The sequence below is a fragment of the Barbus barbus genome, assembly GCF_936440315.1.
Source record: "Barbus barbus genome assembly, chromosome: 49".
NCBI lineage: Eukaryota > Metazoa > Chordata > Actinopteri > Cypriniformes > Cyprinidae > Barbus > Barbus barbus.
In genome coordinates, this window is record NC_136727.1 from 14342981 (window position 1) to 14361890 (window position 18910).

The window sequence follows — 18910 nt, forward strand, 5'->3', positions numbered from 1 at the left end:
GTTTTTGATTGGTCAACAAGGTAAAATTGCATAAACAACTTAAACCCAGAATTTTTCATGCAAAATCGATTCCTATTGAAATTAATGGATTTTATCTATCTATTATAACATTTTCTGAACATCTTTTGAGTTTTATGTAAATTATACTAATGACAGTGAGTTTTAGAGAGCGGTATAGGCAATAATTAATTCCCTTACCTGTCCAAGAAAAAAAGCAACTTGGGAATAACTACTCAGGATTTTCTCCGTCATCAAACCTTTCCAATTTGATGTTTGCGCATATGTTTTGTCTGTAGGTCTTTCTATCTTCAGACTGCTGTCAAACATTTAATTGCATTGAAAATAAGTTTTTGTTTACATGATAATGTGCGTGCTCTCATCATTTGTTGCGCTCTCTGCATGACCAAACAGCACTACCATTTTTATTTATATTGCAATAATTATAAATGTCTTTGTGTAAAATGTTTAAATTAGTACCAAAACACTTTTGCACTTTTGACATAAAAAAAAAATAATAAAAAAGAACCAACACATTATTAAACATTTTGATATTTAATTAACAGGTGGCAACATTATCTGCGCAACTGTGTGAATTCAAAACAAAACAAAAAAGTGGTAAAAAGTTTTTAAACTACGAAAAATATAATTTAGCTGTGTTTATGGTGCAGAAGGAAGATAGTTATGCTGGTGTATGCATGTACAGAGTAACAAATCCTTTCGCTTTGGATTAAACATTGAACCAAATATAAAATAAAAATCACATAAATCACACTAAGCCTCAAATGGTTAACAACGCAACAAATATGACTGTGATAACACTAACAAACACTCCCTGACTGCCATCCGAGTCACATGACAACAAAGTTACACACTGTACAAAACCCAAAGTGTAGGCTCCTCAGCGGCGTAAGCGCAGGAAGAATGCGTGCCTACACTCTTTGCTGTCCACTGGGTAATATTTATCATAAAAGTCCAGGATGTACTCCTCTGTCTTGAAGCCGAACTTCTGGTAGAGCAGCATGGCAGGGTTGCTCGCCGATACGTGTAGGGTCACATCCTTTCCCATGCAGGTCTACAGAGAGGAGAAAGGAAGATTCCTGTATCAGCTGAAGCTCGTTAACTCAACGTGGTTGATTTATTTTTGACTCACCTGAATGAGATGGTAGATCATGAATGTGGCGATACCAGCTCGCCTCCATTCAGGATGCACCAGCAGGAAGGAGATGTAGGCCTCGTTGTATTTCACATCCGGCACCATGAAGCCAAAACCGATGACAACTTTCTTGTAAAGCACCACCACGCTGAAGTCTGGGTACTGGAGGCACTCCGATAGGTCAATACCTGATAGACAGAAGAACCTATTACTCCATCGGGACCTAGATTCACCCAAAATCTGTTTGAAAAGATGATTACCAGGCCAGAAGATGTCTTGGCACATGGAGTTGACAGAAGGGATGTGATTTGGCCGCACATAGCAGTAGTCTATAGGTGCGTCAGGTCCAGCTACCCAATTTGTGTCCTTCCTGTGAGGATACGCACGGATCTCTGAGAGCAAACGCAGCTTCAGCGGCCGACTCTCATAGTCTCTCCTACACACAATAATACACATTATCATAAACATACACATGGGTCACTTTGGGATTTGTAAACATGGTCGTATGTTAATGTCCTCATTTTTTGTAAACAAGTTGTTTTTGCAGCAGTTTCCATAAATGATCTACATTTATTCGAACATAACATCAGCTTGGGGTGAGTTTACACAAATTTTTAAGAAAACATTATTTAAAAAATACACTACAGTTCAAAAGGTTTGAGGTCAGAACTTTTTTTTTTTTTTTAAGAAATACATATTACTTGTATACTTTTATTTAGCAAAAATGCATTAAATTGATCAACACAATTTTGCAAAATTACCATTTTAAATAATTGCTGTTCTTTTGAATTTTCTATCCATCAAAAATATCTAGCATCAATGCTGCTTTTCAAATTACTTGAGCTACAAATCAACATATTAGAATGATGTCTGAAGGACCATGTGAGACTGAAGACTGGAGTCATGATGCTGAAAATTCAGCTTTGCATCACAGCAACTGAATTACATTTCAAAAATGTATTAAAACAGAAAACAGTTACTTTAACTTAATACTTCCACAATATTACCATTTTTACTGTATTTTTCGAATAAATGCAGTTTTGGTGAACATAAATGACTTCAAAAACGTGAAACAAATCTTACTGACCCCAAACCTTGTAACAGTAATGTATACTTATAATATCCTAAAAATGAAATCTATAAGAAATACTTCATAAATCTGAAAAAATAAATGTGTATTTTGAGAGTCTTATTATCTACTTATTGTACTACTATCTTATCTACTTTTTTTTCTTCATATATTTGATGTCAAAGAAACTGATTCATTAATCTCCATTATCATTATTACTCAAACATTGATGTAATCTAATTCCTAAAGTAACTAAAAATTGTCAGAAATTTATAAAATCCATTTCACGAACCAGAAGTACTCAAAATTTGATTAATTTCAAGACAGACTTGCCACTATTTTGTCCTTTTATCTCATCTTTAAACTCTTATTTCAAAATAGCAAAAAAAATAAAATAAATCTGGTTTTCCACCATGAATCAAATCCCAGCAGTTTGTAATAATAAGAAATTAAGTTGTCGTAAATGTTCAGAATGTTTACCTGATGTACGGCTTGAGCACCCTGGACGTGTAGGGACTCTTGATGGTCTGATCTATGCAGGCATCAGAACCCATCAGCCTGTGACAGAACGACACTGTGTGCTGATAAAACCCTTTCCTTACGGTCACTGTTGACTAAGGAACAAAACAAGACTTTATTGAATATCTCAATAGAAGTTACAATACATAGTGTAGCTACATGTTTTCTTCCGGCTTACCTGAAAGCGATCAAGTATTCGAAGGTCCTGGCTGGTGGTTCTGTATTTCTCCTCTCCGCTCGTCCTGTGGCTGGCCAAACCCCCTTGTGCCCCATACACCCCTCCCACTAGACTGAGTGTAGCGCTCACGGCCTGATCCACATCCAGCAGGGGGAGCCCTCGCTCTCTTTTCGCCTGACGCACGAGTAGCTTGCGATGCAGTCTTTTGGCCTGTGGCGTGACGGCCAGCGCTTGCGGACACGCCTCCAGCCTGTGAAGCAGCAAACGCTCCTCGTAAAGGCTAATGAACGTGTAGCGCGGGACGGTCAAAGATACGCAGCCCTCGCCCTTATCTTGAAGAACCTTCCTCCGCTCAATCCCACGCCCCCGTCCCGCTGGCAACAAGCCTTCATCCTGGCCCTCGTCTTCCTCACCATCTCTACCCCGCTCTTCGTCTTCACTCTCCAGTTCTTGTTTGATTAGCTCTGCTGGACGTATCTTTTTTCTGACCAAGATGGTGCCGGTAGCCAAAGGCATGCTGGGAGGAGGAATATACTCCATTCCGGGGTCGATAACGCCCTCGGCATCCAATTCTTCATCGTCTGATGGAAAGTAACACAATGTATAGGTCAATAAACAAGATGCTGTGACAAAAGCCTAACAGTTTTTATGTTCATTACCAAATATGAATAAACTATCAATATATAAAACTATAAAAATAGGAGTGGTTGGTAGGGCGTTACTAGGTGTAACAAAAGGGGCTTTTGCACCGCGTAGTTCTAGTTAGTTCAAGAACTTAAGTTTTAAAACTTGACTTAGTTCTAGAAACTGAACAGCAGGGTCGTTCCTAGAGAACCAATTTCCCTTCGGGCCATTTTCCTGGTTGCATTCTTTATGCGCGGCAATTACAAACATCAACAACCGGTGAATGGAGGACACTGTGATCAGAGCGGTTTTTGTTGTGTGTTGTAGGTTTCGTGAAGACGGAGATTGAATGTAAACGCACAATTTACGCGATTGAAAGTGCATGAATATGTGACTAAATGCTGCAGACAACAGATAGCTAAATGCCATTTTCACTGTTTTCCATGTTTGTGGAGTAAATATTTTTACATGGCTTTTTAAAAATGTCAGGTAGCCAGTGTTTCATGTGTTTGGCCAATCAGCATAAATTTGTGTCACTGATAGTTTCTATGGAACTGTTTTGGACCCTACTCTGAAGTAGGAGCTAATTTAGTTCCCCAAATAGAGTTCCAAGAACTAAAACCATTCCCAGTTCCTGTGGTGCGAAAACACCAAAAAAAACAGGAGCTTCCGCAATTAGTTCTAGGAAATATGAAAAGGTTCCGCCGGTGCGAAAGCCCCTAAAGGTGTTCTGGTTGGGTGCTAGGGATTTACTTGGGAATTATGGGAGGTTAACAAGGGCATTTCTAGGGTGCTTTGGGTGGTTCTTGGGATGTTCCTAGGTGGTTGCCAGGGTGTTTTGTGTGGTTGTTAGGGTGTACCATTTAAAGGTCATTTAAAGGTCCCATGGCATGCTGTTTTTTGGATGCTTTTATATAGGCCTAAGAGGTCCCTAGTACTGTATCTGAAGTCTCGTTCCCGAAATTCAGCCTTGGTGCAGAATTTCAGCCACTACGAGCCAGTCCCAAAATGAGCTTTCCTTAGGCGAGCCATTTCTGTGTCTGTAGCTTTAAATGCTAATGAGGAGGAGAGAGGCAGGGCAAGGTGGAGGGTGGCTGTGTGGCCTGCAGCTTGCGGTAATGTTGACAGTGGATGTATCGCAATGGCTCGTAGACACGCAGTCCTTCGAGCTTTTCAGTTTGACCCAGAATCTGATCCGGATGGAGAAGCACCAGATGAAGAAGTTGCAACTCAGCAGCTACAGCAGGACATCTCCGAATGGTTAATTTAAAATATTGTGTCCGGATATGGTCAGTGTTTCCCACACATAGACTTTACCTGGGCGGACCACAATAATATCCACCGCCCGCTGCCATCAGCTCCCGCGTCTCACACACGAGCGCGACTTTAGAACAATATTTAGTAACTTTCAGACTCTTTAGACTTTCGGCTTTTTTCCCATAACGGATACATACTAACAAACCTAGCGACTTAAAAAAAAAAAAAAAAAAAAAAAAACATTATCATTCAGTTGGAAGATGTCTCCAGTACTGCCCCGCGAGCGCGAGGTCTCTCTCCCGGCGCAGTGTCGCCTCTCTCTATTATGGCGGACACAGCTGGATACAGTGGTCGAACGGTCAGTCCATTGTCTGGTTTGAATAGGACCAATGATAATATCTTACCGTACAACCACAGCTGCATGGACGTATTGATGTCATGAAAAGACATCTCCAAAACATTATAAAAAATACCACTGTATTTGAAGGATACCATTAAATGAAAACGGTAAGATTTGCACATTTCCTTTTTAAAATATTTTCAGTAATTCGCAGAGTCAGACAATTGTATTTACACTGAAAAAAATATATCAGGCCTATTATATCAGCTGTTTCCACAAAAATAGATGTTCAGCTTATGTTCACCTTATCAGCAAAACTGCATAAATTAAATTTGATTTGAATTGTTTAAAACAATTGAAATACTATATGACCTGTGTAAAATAATGAGATCAACTTAGGGTTGGGCGATATCTACAAAATTGGCATCGGATTATGTCTGCAGTGAAACATCGCGATGGACGATGACAAATCTGGTTGCCTGTTACAGTACATAAAATTTCCCTTACCACATTAACAGACAGAGTAAGGAGAGATGACTGAAGCTGGTCGCACACTGGCCGTGTCGTGCCACATCTTTAAAATTCATACATTTCTATAAGCGTACGCACACCGGCAGCGCCTAGCAACGATTCTAAATAATGTAAAGACGCGACGCTGAGCTTCTCATCCAGTGTGTGACCAGCTTGAGACGATAGCGAATGATTTGCAGATCCCAAGCACAACTGACAAACACCTGATCTTGTAAAATGTGTGGTAAGTACTGCCGTTCCATAGTATAACAGAGTATGTGCGATCGTGAATCTCGAAAGTGAAACTAAAAAGCAAAAAGCAGTTTCAGTTGCAGGCATAGCAGCTCCCTGATGCCCACAATTTAGGCTATATACAGTACCCAATGACATAACTGCGAGAGAAATTAGGCTACTGAAATATATATTTTCCTCCCATCACGTATTTATTCCCTTTTGGGGTCCCATAGTAGACTACACAGCATTTTCCTTTCCGAACACAGTACTGGGATGCGGCGGATTGCGGAGGGTGTGGCGTGGATATTTTCATTATAAAACGTAACAAGGATACTGGATAATGTTTAGCAATAAAAATTAATGTGTAGGCTATGGCCCAAATGGAATTACAGTCAGGATCTCATAGTTCCTTAATGTCTTGTACCTTTGACGGTGTTAAACATGTGTCACGTGAATGGGAATATGCATGGAAATGTACAGTAAAACTAGGCGTTGCAAGCTCCATATATGGTGATTTCTGGGAGCAGTCGGGGTGGAGATGCACGTACGCACAATCTTCCCCTGACTGGGATTTATAAAGGGATTTTTGCGCAGGTTCTGGTGTACGCATGGTTTTATAAATCTGAAAAAATTAATGCGTATGCAAAATCTAGCTTGTGCGCGTACATACACTTTTAGGATGAAATCTACGGAGAGTTTTATAAATGAGACCCATGGATGGTCATCAATAGGATGTTGCTATGTTGTTGCCAGGGTGTTTTGTGTGGTTAGGATGTACTGAATGGTCATAGACTGAATATTCTAATGTGGTTGCTCAAGTGTTTTACGTGGTTGTAAAAATGTTGCCAGGGTGCGTTGCATGGTTGTTAGGAAGTGGCTATATGGTTGCCAGGGTGCTTTGTGTGGTTAATTAAATTCATGTTTATGCATTTGGCAATCGCTTTTAATCAGAGCAACTTTGAATTCACAGTACACATTTTGTCAGTTTTTGGATGTTTGAATCTTGCAAGGATGTTCTTGTAGTTGAGTAGTTTGTACGGATATAGCTATTTGGTAACTAGGGTGTACTGGGTGGTTATCAATGGGATGTTGCTATGTGGCTGCCAGGATGTTTTGCATGGTTGTTATGATGTTGCTAGAGAACTATGGGTGGTTACAAGGGCGTTTCTAGAGTGTTCTGTGTGGTTGTTAATATGTTATGCGGTTGCCTGAGTGTTCCGCATGGTTGTTAGAATAATGCCAAGGCATTCTGGGTGGTTGTTAAGATGTTGCTGTGTGTTTTCTAGAGTGTTTTGTGTGTTTGTTAGGGCGTACTGGATGGTCATTTAAATAGTGTAATGAGTGTTCTGGGTGTTCGTTAGGATGTTGCTGTGTCATTGTCAGGGTATTTAGTGTGGTTGTTAGGATGCTACTTGGGAACTATGGGTGGTTACAAGGGCGTTTCTAAAGTGTTCTGGGTGTTTGTTAGGATGTTGTTATTAGGGCTGGGCGATATGGCTGAAAACTGTATCACGATATCAGTGTTTCATATCGGTCGATATCGATAATTATTGATATTTTTTTTAAGGTGGTACATCAAGTTCGTGGTATTACCAGTCTTGGCGGGGACGACGGTCTTGCATAATTTGCAGACGACATTTGGTCTGACTACGGTCAGCCTTATAATATCCAAAAAACTGCCATACTGGGAGCTGACTTTCTCTTTTATTTACAATTTCCTCGCTCGCTGCGGCACTCATTTTCTGCTTATGAAGAGGAATCCAGCAGACCAGCCAATAGGGTCTGGCTGCAGACGTGCACTCTCAGCCGCGCGTGCGCGCACTTTTTTTTTTTTTGCGCGTGCGCACTTAGACACGAGACAACGATATGGCGCAACCAAAAAGATACTGTTACATGATTGGCTGTTAGCGTGTCACTCCCTACGTTGCTAGGTTACCAGAGAGCGAGTGCCTTTGTTAAATGCAACCAAACTTGCTTCGCAGCCTTGTTTTCTTCCGACGAAGAATAAAAAATATCGAACGTTTTATCGAACACATTTTTTATTGATATCGTTCACGTGTCTATCGCGATACATATCGTTATCGTTTTATCGCCCAGCCCTAGTTGTTATGCGGTTGCCCGAGTGTTCCACAAAATTGTTACAATGTTGCCAGGGCATTCTGGGTAGTTGTAAGGATGTTGCTGTTTGGTTTCTGGGGTTCTGGGTGGTCATCAATAGGATGTTGCTGTGTGGCTGCCAGGATGTTTTTCATGGTTTGCATGGTTGTTAGGATGTTGCTAGAGAACTATGGGGGTGGTTACAAGGGTGTTTACAAAGTGTTCTGGGTAGTTGTTAGGATGTTATTATGTGGATGCCCGAGTGTTCCGCATGGTTGTTAGAATGTGGCCTGGGTAGATGCTATGTCTTTTCTAGGGTGTTCTGGGGGTAATAAATAGGATTTTGCTATGTGGTTGTCAGGGTGTTGTGTGGTTATTAAAATTCATGTTTATGCATTTGGCAGTCGCTTTTAATCAGAGCAACTTTGTATTCACAAAACATTTTTTCCATTTATAAATATTAAAATGTTGCCAGGGTAGTTTGTTTGTACGGATGTCGCTATTTGGTTGCTAGGATGTCCTGGGTGGTTCTTAGAATGTTGCTATGTGATTGCCACCTGGGGTTGGTTGCATAAACTGCTTAGACTAGTCTTAAAAGTTCATGATCTAATTTGTTTTCTTGGAGACTAGTTGTAAGTCATATTCAAGTCATTTACAAAAAGGTAGATTGGCCCTTGAATAGAAAAAGTAAGACTGATTACCTCTTGGATAGCTGCTAATTGGTCAAACTAGTTCTTAAGACAGTCTTAACATAGTGGCTTTATGCAACTGACCCCTGGTGTCAGGGTACATACAGACCCTCAGGGTAAGTCTATGGCAACTTTTCGCCCATTTTAGCATCTATCAGGTGGAAAGTCTAAGTCTAATTGCTTAGAAAAGTGACCATTAGTAGGTGGTCAGTTACCAAGTGCAGCATCTCACCGTGGAAAAGAGCCTGAGGGGGCATGACATCCGGGATGAGATCGGCCTCTGACAGCAGACTGGGCGTAGCAGAGTGTGAGGCGGGTGTTCCAGGGGCGGAGAAGTCAGGCGAAGGGGAGGGGGAGGGAGAGGTGAGCGGGGTTCTGTCAGAGGAGCTGAGAGAGGAAAAGTCAATGACTTCACCCTTCTCCAGATACGGCTCTGACCGTCGCACACGATTGCCCAGTTTGACAGGTGTGGATGAGGTACTGCGGTCTAGAAACCCAGCCGCCTCCTTCTGCGCGCGCCGGATCTCTTTAGCTTCCTGTGTTCGGGAGCGCTTTTCTTTCAGCTGCATGGCGTTTTCCACTGGGTTCCGATTTCCACGCTTCCTCAAACCCTCCACGGTGATTATGGGGTCCAGGGACGGCTTTGACACAGCTAGATAAACAACGTGAAGATCCAAAAATGATATATTACATTTAAAATTAAGGAAAAATACTGCAGTACAAAAATTGTGTGTGACCATGGACCACAAAACCTGTCATAAGGGTAATTTTTTGAAACTGAGATTTATAAATCGTCTGAAAGCTGAGTAAATAAGCTTCCCATTGATGTTTGGTTTGTGAGGATAGGAAAATATTTGGTCGAGATACAACTATTTGAAACCTGGAATCTGATGGTTTAAAAAAAATCTAAATATTGCCTTTAAAGTTGTCCAAATTAAGTTCTTAGCAATGCATATTACTAATCAAAAATTAAGGTTTTAGTATTGCGAACTGTTATTCGATATCATATAATTTTTATGTATTATCATAATCATAAACACACTGGTTTGTAGCGCAAATGGTTTTACTGCACACTGTTATTCTTCTAGTTTTTTACCTATAACAGCTAATAAAACGAAAATCTCACACATTCACAGAAAATGGCTTACTTTTACATCGGAAAATAAGGTGAATACTACTATACTTCTATTTCATCTAAATAAATTTAAAATAATCACAGGATTTAAACACTAGTTTTTTTTTTATTTTAAGATCTGCTACAAATTACATTAATAAAATAACGTTTTATTATTAATTTCAGGTACGATACCAATAAGTTACTGATGTATTTTGCAGCTTTACATTTACAGTCAGCATGAAATTTCAATTCTCCCTTTCTATGTTATTGTGAATGATTCATCCATGATATTTGACATTTTTAACCTTGTAATTTTTCATCAAAATGCCTGGCAAAATGACAGACCTCCAATAATATAGTTTGGTTAAACCCTGTCCCTTTCTTACAAATAACTGCAAGCTTGTATTCAGATCTGCCTCCATTCAATCAACAACCGATGCATAGAACCAAGTCCCCTACATTTTTTCTTTTCAATAGTGCATTCGCCTGGATGTTCATCACAATACGGAAAAAAAATTATCTGTCGATACTTGTTACATTGCGACTTCAACATAATTTTTTTTATTTAAACCTATATCAGTTGACCACTTTTCAAAACATGCCAAACCTAGTTCATTCTAATGTAAAATACTACTACCTTTGGCTTTAAGTGAAGCCACAGAGCTTTTCTCCCCATCGGGCCGTAGAGTAGGTGGCCGATTCTGGACTAGCTTCCACCAGCCAGGTTCTCCAAACTCCTGTGCTCCTGAACGAAAAAATGTTGGGCTGCCGACAGACAAACACCCTGCCACGGTGCTCCACCATGTGGATGTCTTCTTCCTGAGAGTGTATAATCATAAAACATACTTAACATACTTATTGGCAGTGGCTATTTGCACTAAGTGTAAATATCGATAAAGACTTTTTACACTAAGTGCAAACAGCAATAGATGCTATTTACACTACGTGGAAATGGCACATTTTCTTAGCGATGGATGCTATTAACAAATAGCAATGGATTCTGTTTACACCATGTTAAAATAGCAGTATTTTGTAGCGATATGCTATACTACTTATTGCAAATAGTGGCAATATTCTGCACCTCAGTATTGTATTACATTATAAAACAGTATGCAATAATAACATATTGAGTGTAAATTATAAATTTAATTCAAATTATTAAATGGATGCCACCTTATTTGGACAATAAAGCCCTCCCTACACATTTACTAACCCTACCAAACACTTTGTTTTCAACTTTTTGATTATTTCCTTCATTTTAATGAAAATAAATGCCTTTCCGTTGTGATATGAGATTTGAAAGGGAGGAAAAGAAGTTTAGCAAAAGGCGGGTTCGAACCCGGGTTGATTGTGTCAAGAAGACTGCAGTACATGCTTTATCGTCTATAACAGCTTTCTTTTGTAGTGTTGACTATCCCAATCCCACGTTGGTGGGCAGAGTTAGTGTAAATAGCCTCGGCCAACAAGGTGGAGTATTTGCACTTAGTGTAAAAATAGACACTCCGATACTTATGTCTTTTATAATCACTTTATAAAATATAAGGTATTTGATCAAATTTTGATAGTCTCACCTAGAACCGAGCAGGAAGGTCCAGTGCCGACTAATAAATGCACATATATCTTCCTTCCATCTGAAGTAACCTTGTCGTCCGGTGCCCTCTAAAGACAGGTTATACATGGCCAACATCACCACCTATAAGCATAAAATCAAACAATTTAGAGACTTTTTTCTTTTTTTTTTTGCCAGAATACAGAATTAAATCATGTCATGACTCTTTATTTTTTTCAGTTTTGTAATGCTGTTTGTAAAGCAGATTTTCTTCAAGGTCAGAAGCTGAGATTTTCTTTTAGACCGCTTTGTCTAGCTAACTAAATATGGTTTCATTTATTTTAATTGTTCCAGATTAAATACCTGCTGCCAGGTCAGCCTCATCCTCTCAAAACTCTCCTTCCCGTCTTCGGCGCAGTCCGAGCAGGTGAACTTGAAAAAGTTGTCTCCTTTCAAATAGCTTGGCTGCTCTCCACGTAGCTGGGCTGAACCATATAAGGAGAAAGAAAAGAAAGAGAGCTCTGAGACCAAGTACTTTTTCAGACCAGTCTTTATTGAGTGAACAAATTCATCACAAGTTAGACATCACGTCTTAATCTGGTCACATGAGGGTGTATCAGACGTGCCGTCCTCTGTCATTGGTCTTCTCACCAGCTGGGATCCACTTGTGGCACTTGTCGCAGTAGAACGACATGTCCTCATTCCAGCTTCCCTCTCCATCCTCGCCGACGTCGCTGTTCAGAGAATCTCCGCTCTGGTCATGAGACAGATCCACAGACGCCTGGTCCTCTGATTCCACAATGAGGAGAGTTTCTCCCTCCACCTCACCCTCCTCCAGACCCTCAGAGGCTGACGTGCACATGGTCTCCTCATCCTGTGCCACAAGTCCTCTCTGGTCCCCACTGTCCATTTTTCAATCTAAAAGATAAGAGGAAGTGATTAGATCCAGGGACAACAAGGACTGGGGCCAGTGTGAATGACTCTCAGGACGCTCTTGCCAATTTAAACCATTCGACCGCAGTAAGATGCGAAAGAGAACTGAATTCAGTATTTTCGCACAGCCTGAGACATGCTGAGCTGCAGTCGAATGCTTCTCTACAATAAGCCAAAAAGTAAGTCTGGATTCATCGTATTTGAAAAACAGTAACCAAAAAATACTCAGATGACCAAATACTTCTGTCGAAATTTTGAAGTGCGCATTCGATGGACACTTTAATATCCCATGAGGCCACTGGAGAGGATTTATGAGTGGCAGTGAATCAATGCAACTAAGGCTGGTAGAGCACGTGACTGTGACAACATGGCAGATGTAGTACATCTGAATTTCTTTCATACTACCCATATTCAATTCATACGATATGTGACCCTGGACCACAAAACCAGTTATAAGGGTCAATTTTTCTGAAAGCTGAATAAATAAGCTTTCCACTGATGTTTGGTTTGTTAGGATAGGATATTTGGCTGAGATACAACTATTTGAAAATCTGGAATCTGAGGGGGCAAAAAAAATGTAAATATTGAGAAAATCGCCTTTAAAGTTGTCCAAATGAAGTCCTTAGCAAAACATATTATAATAATAAATTAGGTTTTGATATATTTGCGGTAGGAAATTTACAAAATATCTTCATGAAACATGAGATTTCAGGATTCCCCCATTCATTTAGGTAGGGCTTGGTCTTGTTTGAGCTACCCGAAGGCGTTGCAAAAAATGCAGCCAAGTTAACGGACTTTCCTTGAAAGGGACTTTGTTAATATCCTAATAATGTTTGGCATAAAAAGTCGATAATTTTGACCCATACAGTGTATTTTTAGATAATGCTACAAATATACCTGTGCTACTTATGACTGGTTTTGTGCTCCAGGGTCACATATAGAACATACTTTTTTAATGCTTGTGAAGTAAGGTCAAATTCAAATGTAGTTTCTACTCAGACAGCATGCAATTTCTGACTAACCAACTTTTTTGTTTGTTTGTACAAAGAACCCGCTTCTCAGACAGAGTGTGAACACTCAACTGAATTCTCTTTCGCATCACAGTTTCATTTTTGCTATACGATATTCATCTGTTTGTTTGTTCTGAGTTTTTACTTGTCTTTAAAAATGTTTGAACATTCTATTAGTTGCGCTGGCAGGAATAGAGAATATTGAAATAGACAAGTTTTACAGGTATCTAAAATTTTGGTGATCTTATTAATTAGAATACAAGATTACATGGGTTACAAACAATGACAACTATAACAATTATTTATCATTTTTTTGACAAGGCAAGTAAAATTCTGGGTCAACTCAAATAAAACATTTTCTTTATATAATAAGATGCATTCATATTTAGCCATGGTGAATGATATTGAAATGGCAATTATCAAAAGTACGTTTTGTTTAACCACAGTATTTCAGTGGCAACTATTACCACCCTTACGAAAATCAACCATGGTTTTATTGTAGTAAAAGTGTACCATAGATTTTTTTTTGCCGTATTGATTACCATTTGTATAACCACAGTTTTACTAGAAATACCTTGGTTAAACTTCGGTTAGTGTAGCAAAACCATGGTTAATTTGTGGCTACCATGGTTTAACTATAGTAAGCATGTTTTTTTTTTATTTTTGGTGAAACCATGGTTAATTTTCATAGTTGTGAGAGAAACCCGAGTAAACGTTATACAGCTGTAAACTAGCTGTAAATAATAATAATAATTTGTTGTACCAGTCTAACTAGTCAGTTTATGAACTGTATGGTCGCGCTGCTTCAGCCTCTTGTCTGTCGCGCTCGTTCAGGAGCTCTCTCGTCAGCTGGATCTGCTCCTCGAGTACACGCAGGTTCTCACGCTTCCGCTCCACGCGCTCCAGATCCCGCACAACTCCGTCCCGCAGCCTCTGCGAATGTGACAGATGTGTTAACATCTAAACACTCCACATTTTATACTACTCAGGTGTGGCATTCGAAGTAATAACCCAACGTATAGCTTATTTGTTGGGAAAAGTTACAAGTAATGCATAACAATATTGATTTACTCCCTAAAAAAGTAACTAATTGTGTCACTTAGTTACTTTTTAAATCTGGGCAGGACCTCCTTGTTTGTTTTTAATATAAAAAGTTATTTTACAAATGTAAAAGCCCTTTCAAAACAAAAGTGAAATGAATACGCCTCAGGCTGAAGGAAATGTAAATTCATGTCTGTACAGTAGAGGACCTGCTCAAACAAATTGCAGAAATAATTTGAGGCAGGAGAAGAAAGTTCGACACTACAAAAATTAAACAAATGTGTCGTTTTGGCGTAGTATGGTTGAATTGGATCATCAAAGGTCAGTAGCAAAAACATTGGTTAATAAAATGGGATTAAATACATAAATATTTGTCTTATTTAACATATTTAATTATTGCAGGTTTGTATAATATTCTGAGTTTGCATTTGCCTTTTTTATTACTGAATCTAGAACTACAGTAAGATCATGTTCACACACAACGCCTCGGCACTTACTCCTGATTTCTCTCAACATGGCAACGCGAGAGCTGTCAATCAAGACATGGGAAACAAAGTAACTGGCGTTACTTATGGGACAAAGTAACTTAGATATGTCCTTCTAAAATAAAACGTAGTTCGTTGCTTTACTAGTTACTTTAAAAAAGTAACGCGCGTTACTTGTAATGCGTCACCCCCCAACACTCATTAACACGGTAAGTTCCCATACCAAAAAAATGATATTTATTATAAAACAGTAGCTTGAACACACTTATAAACTGCAACAACAGCAACTGCCAGAGGTCAAATGATCGTTTAGTTAAAATAAACGTATTTCTCCGAACAAAGCAATTCAGCCAAAATAACACAGTAACTGTTACCGTTAATACATTAAAATAACCGTAGTATGTTTTTGTACTGCACAAGATAAAAACATTAAAACACATTCTCTAGCACGTTTTAATAACATGCATACTGCACACTACATTAATAGATGAATAATAGTGCCTCATACAGGCATGGTGCTCATATGGCTAGTAGGGTACGAGTGTTTTTACCTGCCTGTCCCAGTTCTGCTTGATATGAACGCCTGCAACGGTGCTGATAGTGAGCACTATCGACAATCCCAGGACCACCTTAGAGGTCTTAGACATAGTTATTGAGCATTACTGGATAATTTTAGTGCAGCAGGATGACAGACGGCTAGGCACTTTGATAACAGAATGGAGTGGATTCTTTTGTGGTGATTTCTGTAGGTTGTCGGGCGTTTTACTGCCGCCTACCGGTCAGGAGCTGATTACTGCGCATGCGCAGTGCTCACACTATATCAGCTGCGATTTTCGTGTTTTATTACTTGATCGGACTGCTATGTTAAGATATTTTGCACAGACATAAATTGAAAAATGTGTCGCTTTGATTTTCAATGCATAGTATAACATTCTAATCCAAACATGATCAAATATTATTATGCAACATGTTTTTGGATATACAAATTATTATTTTGCGGGTGTGTGTGTGTGGGAGTATGTGTGAAAAACACCTTATCAAATAATAACCAAAATGGTCCATTTTTTTTTTTTTTTCAAATCATAGCTGATGCAAAAATGTCCATAGCCTACACATCATACACATGATGCCTAATTCATAAATGTGACCCTGTACCACAAAAGTAGCACAGCCATATTTGTAGCAATAGCCAACATTACATTGTATGGGTGTGTTCCATGAAGATATTTTGTAAATTTCCTACCGTGAATATATCAAAACTTAATTCTTGATTATTAATATGCATTGCTAAGAACTTCATTTGGACGATTTTAAAGGCAATTTTCTCAATATTTAGATTTCTTTGCACCTAACACACCATACATCAATTGAAAGCTAATTTATTCAGCTTTCAGATGTAGAGATCTCAATTTAAAAAAACTGACCCTTATGACTGGTTTTGTGGTCCAAGGCCACAAATATGGTAGTGTTGGCCTACTATTCCATGCATAACTGTTGATTCCGGTCACTGCAAAACTGCTTATCTTTAGTATTTCGAATACTGTATAGTCCAGTATGGTTTAATCAACTCGAAGCTTCCATGTATGGTGTAAAGACCGATTATTGATCTGTCAACAAAAATCAATAAGGCAATTGCTTTAAAGCAAAGATGTTGTTTTGTTAAATAACATCTTTGCTTCCTCAGTAAGTATTTTCATTTTTAATTTCCTCTCTTCCTCTTGCCTCAAGTATGAATCCACATGTTGAGAGTTATAATGTATTCTGCTCATCATCCCATTATCTCTGTCCTCATCTCCTCTGTCTCCTGCAGAAGTGTGTTGGACTCCTCAGTGCAGGACACCATTTACTGGACAAAACTCCAGCATCTGAAGCACAGTGTGTGTGTGTGTGTGTGTCTATCTCTGAGTGACAACTTACAAAAGGAGCAAGTTATGAATCTGTTTGTTTTTTTCTGTTCATATATATATATATATATATATACATATATATATATATATATATATATATATATATATATATATATATATATATATATATATATATATATATATATAAAGCCAGGGTCGTGTGCCATTAGAAATGAATCGAGAATGTCTTTTGAATTCAAAATCAATTCCTGATTATGAGATTAAAAGCAGGAAGCAGAATTGTAAATCAAATGTGAATTCAAGTAAGTAGAATTAAAACTGAATTAAATTCAGCTGTGTATTTCTTAAAATTAAATTCCAAATGTATTTTTTTCTGTTTGAATCACCCATGAACATGTTATCATACACATGCTATTTTCAAAATTAATAGAAATATCAGTGTTTGAAATGTCAATGGATTTATATTTGATCATTTTTAATAAATTAACTTTGATTTTATAGATAATGCATTGTTCTTTGGTGCAGAATTTACTTTGAAACAAGTTTTACGTAGAAATTGCTAGAAAATTTCACAAATCATAAGTAACAGAATTAAATATTTTATTTATTTTATAAATAGTATTTTCTTGTAAAATGTTCTCTTTTATTTTTATTTTATATTATTTATATATTATATTTTATTTTTATTTAAAAACTTAAACACTTTTATCTGAAAACAATGTTGGCTGTGTTTATAGTTTTGACATTAACAGTCATTTTTATGCAAACCCAGTTTAAAGAAACAAACAAAAAGGCATATTTAGTCAAAATTCTTTATGTAGTTATTTATGTTTTGTTTATTAAGTTCTCCTGTAGTGTGATTGTTTTGAATTTCCTTCATGCATGGTATGTTTTTACTCAACCCAGCATATCCCACGATGAAACCGTCATTATGGTCAAGTGTTTTACTGTGGAAAATATCTATGTGTCTGAGCGATAGTCAGAGTCCGAGTCAGAAGGATGAACATGCACATCTGGTGTTTGGAGTAGCTCAGCTGCATGTCCTGTAGGGTTGCCATAAAGGTTTGTTTGATGGAACACCCCTCGTCTGTGACGGCTAAAGCAAACATCCAGCGTACTCCACCCCCTCACCTCCATGGCTCTGTAATTGTACTTACCACTGCTGGCGGATGTGGCTGTTCCCAAAGACTATAAAGCACTGGGGCTCAAACAGGGAATTTGGAGCCTAAGCAAATATGTCTCCTCAACACATTGAATTTGCAAGTGTTGGTGGTGAATATAGGGAATCTTATCTCTGAAATGCTGTTGTTGTGTATATTGGCACGTATTGGTATTTTGGTGTATTGAGTAGCTGCTGAGTCCATTTTTCATTTTTTTTCCCGATATGTCTTATGCCGTTTTGATGTACTATCCTATCAACACACCTTAAAAGTAGACTTATCTGGGTGCTACTCCTGTGAGAAATCAGCATGGGAATGGGTGTCTCGATACTAAGTAAACAGATTCTCTGGCTGTTTGTTGATATGTAGACCCTCCTTTTCTTCATCAGGTCTGGAAATGATGTGTGAACTGCCTCCCACCTGATGAGCTGCGATGTTTTACCTTGCCTCGCATTAAATAGTTTCTGAGAAAAAGAAACATTCTGTGTTAGTGTGAGTGGGTGGATGTGTACAATGTTAACAGTGTTTTAGATGAATCTTCAAAAGTTCCATGACCTTTGGAGCAAAGCTTTGGGGGAACATGGACTGACGCAAGGTTTTAATGAAAATTGATTGAATAAAACCTCTCGAATTTTCTTTTTGATTGCATCATCATGTAGATCATTTGGTGTAATCAACTACATATTCATGTGTACAGATGCAGTACATGCAAAGTAAAACTCACTGTAAAATATTGTATACACTGTATACTTGAGTATAATTGACCAGAAAACAAACAAACTATTTTTGTCTTTCTACTTTAATTCAATGTGCTGTTTCTTTGTAATTATTTGTGAAATTGCAATTGCAAATTTATCTAAAAATGGACTTTTGTCTAATTTATTCTAATTTACCTAATTTATTCTTTGTTTCATCATTTGTATTGTCTTGTAATTTTGACTTTCTGCTAATTTATAGTGGTGTCAAATGATTAATAGTGGTTAATTGCATCCAAAATAAGTTTTTGTTTACATAATGTATGTGTACTGTGTATATTTATTATTTACACACAAATGCATGTATATATTTCAGAAAAAT

The 18910-nt window shown here is 38.2% G+C and overlaps 2 protein-coding genes across 3 annotated transcripts; both read right to left on the minus strand.

Annotated features, from left to right (window-relative positions):
- Positions 1 to 538: 538 nt before the first annotated feature.
- LOC306867451 (cysteine-rich protein 2-binding protein-like) lies at positions 539 to 12246 on the minus strand (the record flags this gene model as incomplete). 2 transcript variants are annotated; one of them, XM_079413108.1, is made up of 10 exons in its annotated part: positions 539 to 1072; positions 1151 to 1341; positions 1414 to 1589; positions 2703 to 2836; positions 2920 to 3500; positions 8903 to 9322; positions 10425 to 10606; positions 11359 to 11480; positions 11700 to 11821; positions 11988 to 12246. In XM_079413108.1, 10 exons carry the CDS (start codon positions 12244 to 12246, stop codon positions 899 to 901), a joined length of 2361 nt encoding a protein of 786 aa, XP_079269234.1. In that variant the 3' UTR covers positions 539 to 898. The 2 variants fall into 2 exon arrangements, with proteins under 2 accessions (XP_079269234.1, XP_079269233.1); XM_079413107.1 differs by having other exon boundaries at positions 545 to 1072; positions 1151 to 1589.
- On the minus strand, positions 11988 to 15543 carry LOC306867452 (protein PET117 homolog, mitochondrial-like). The gene is made up of 3 exons (XM_079413109.1): positions 15357 to 15543; positions 14043 to 14212; positions 11988 to 12254 (listed from the first exon to the last, which is right to left on the minus strand). The coding sequence occupies exons 1-2, from the start codon at positions 15450 to 15452 to the stop codon at positions 14060 to 14062; spliced, it is 249 nt and encodes an 82-aa protein (XP_079269235.1). The 5' UTR covers positions 15453 to 15543; the 3' UTR covers positions 11988 to 12254; positions 14043 to 14059.
- Positions 15544 to 18910: the final 3367 nt, after the last annotated feature.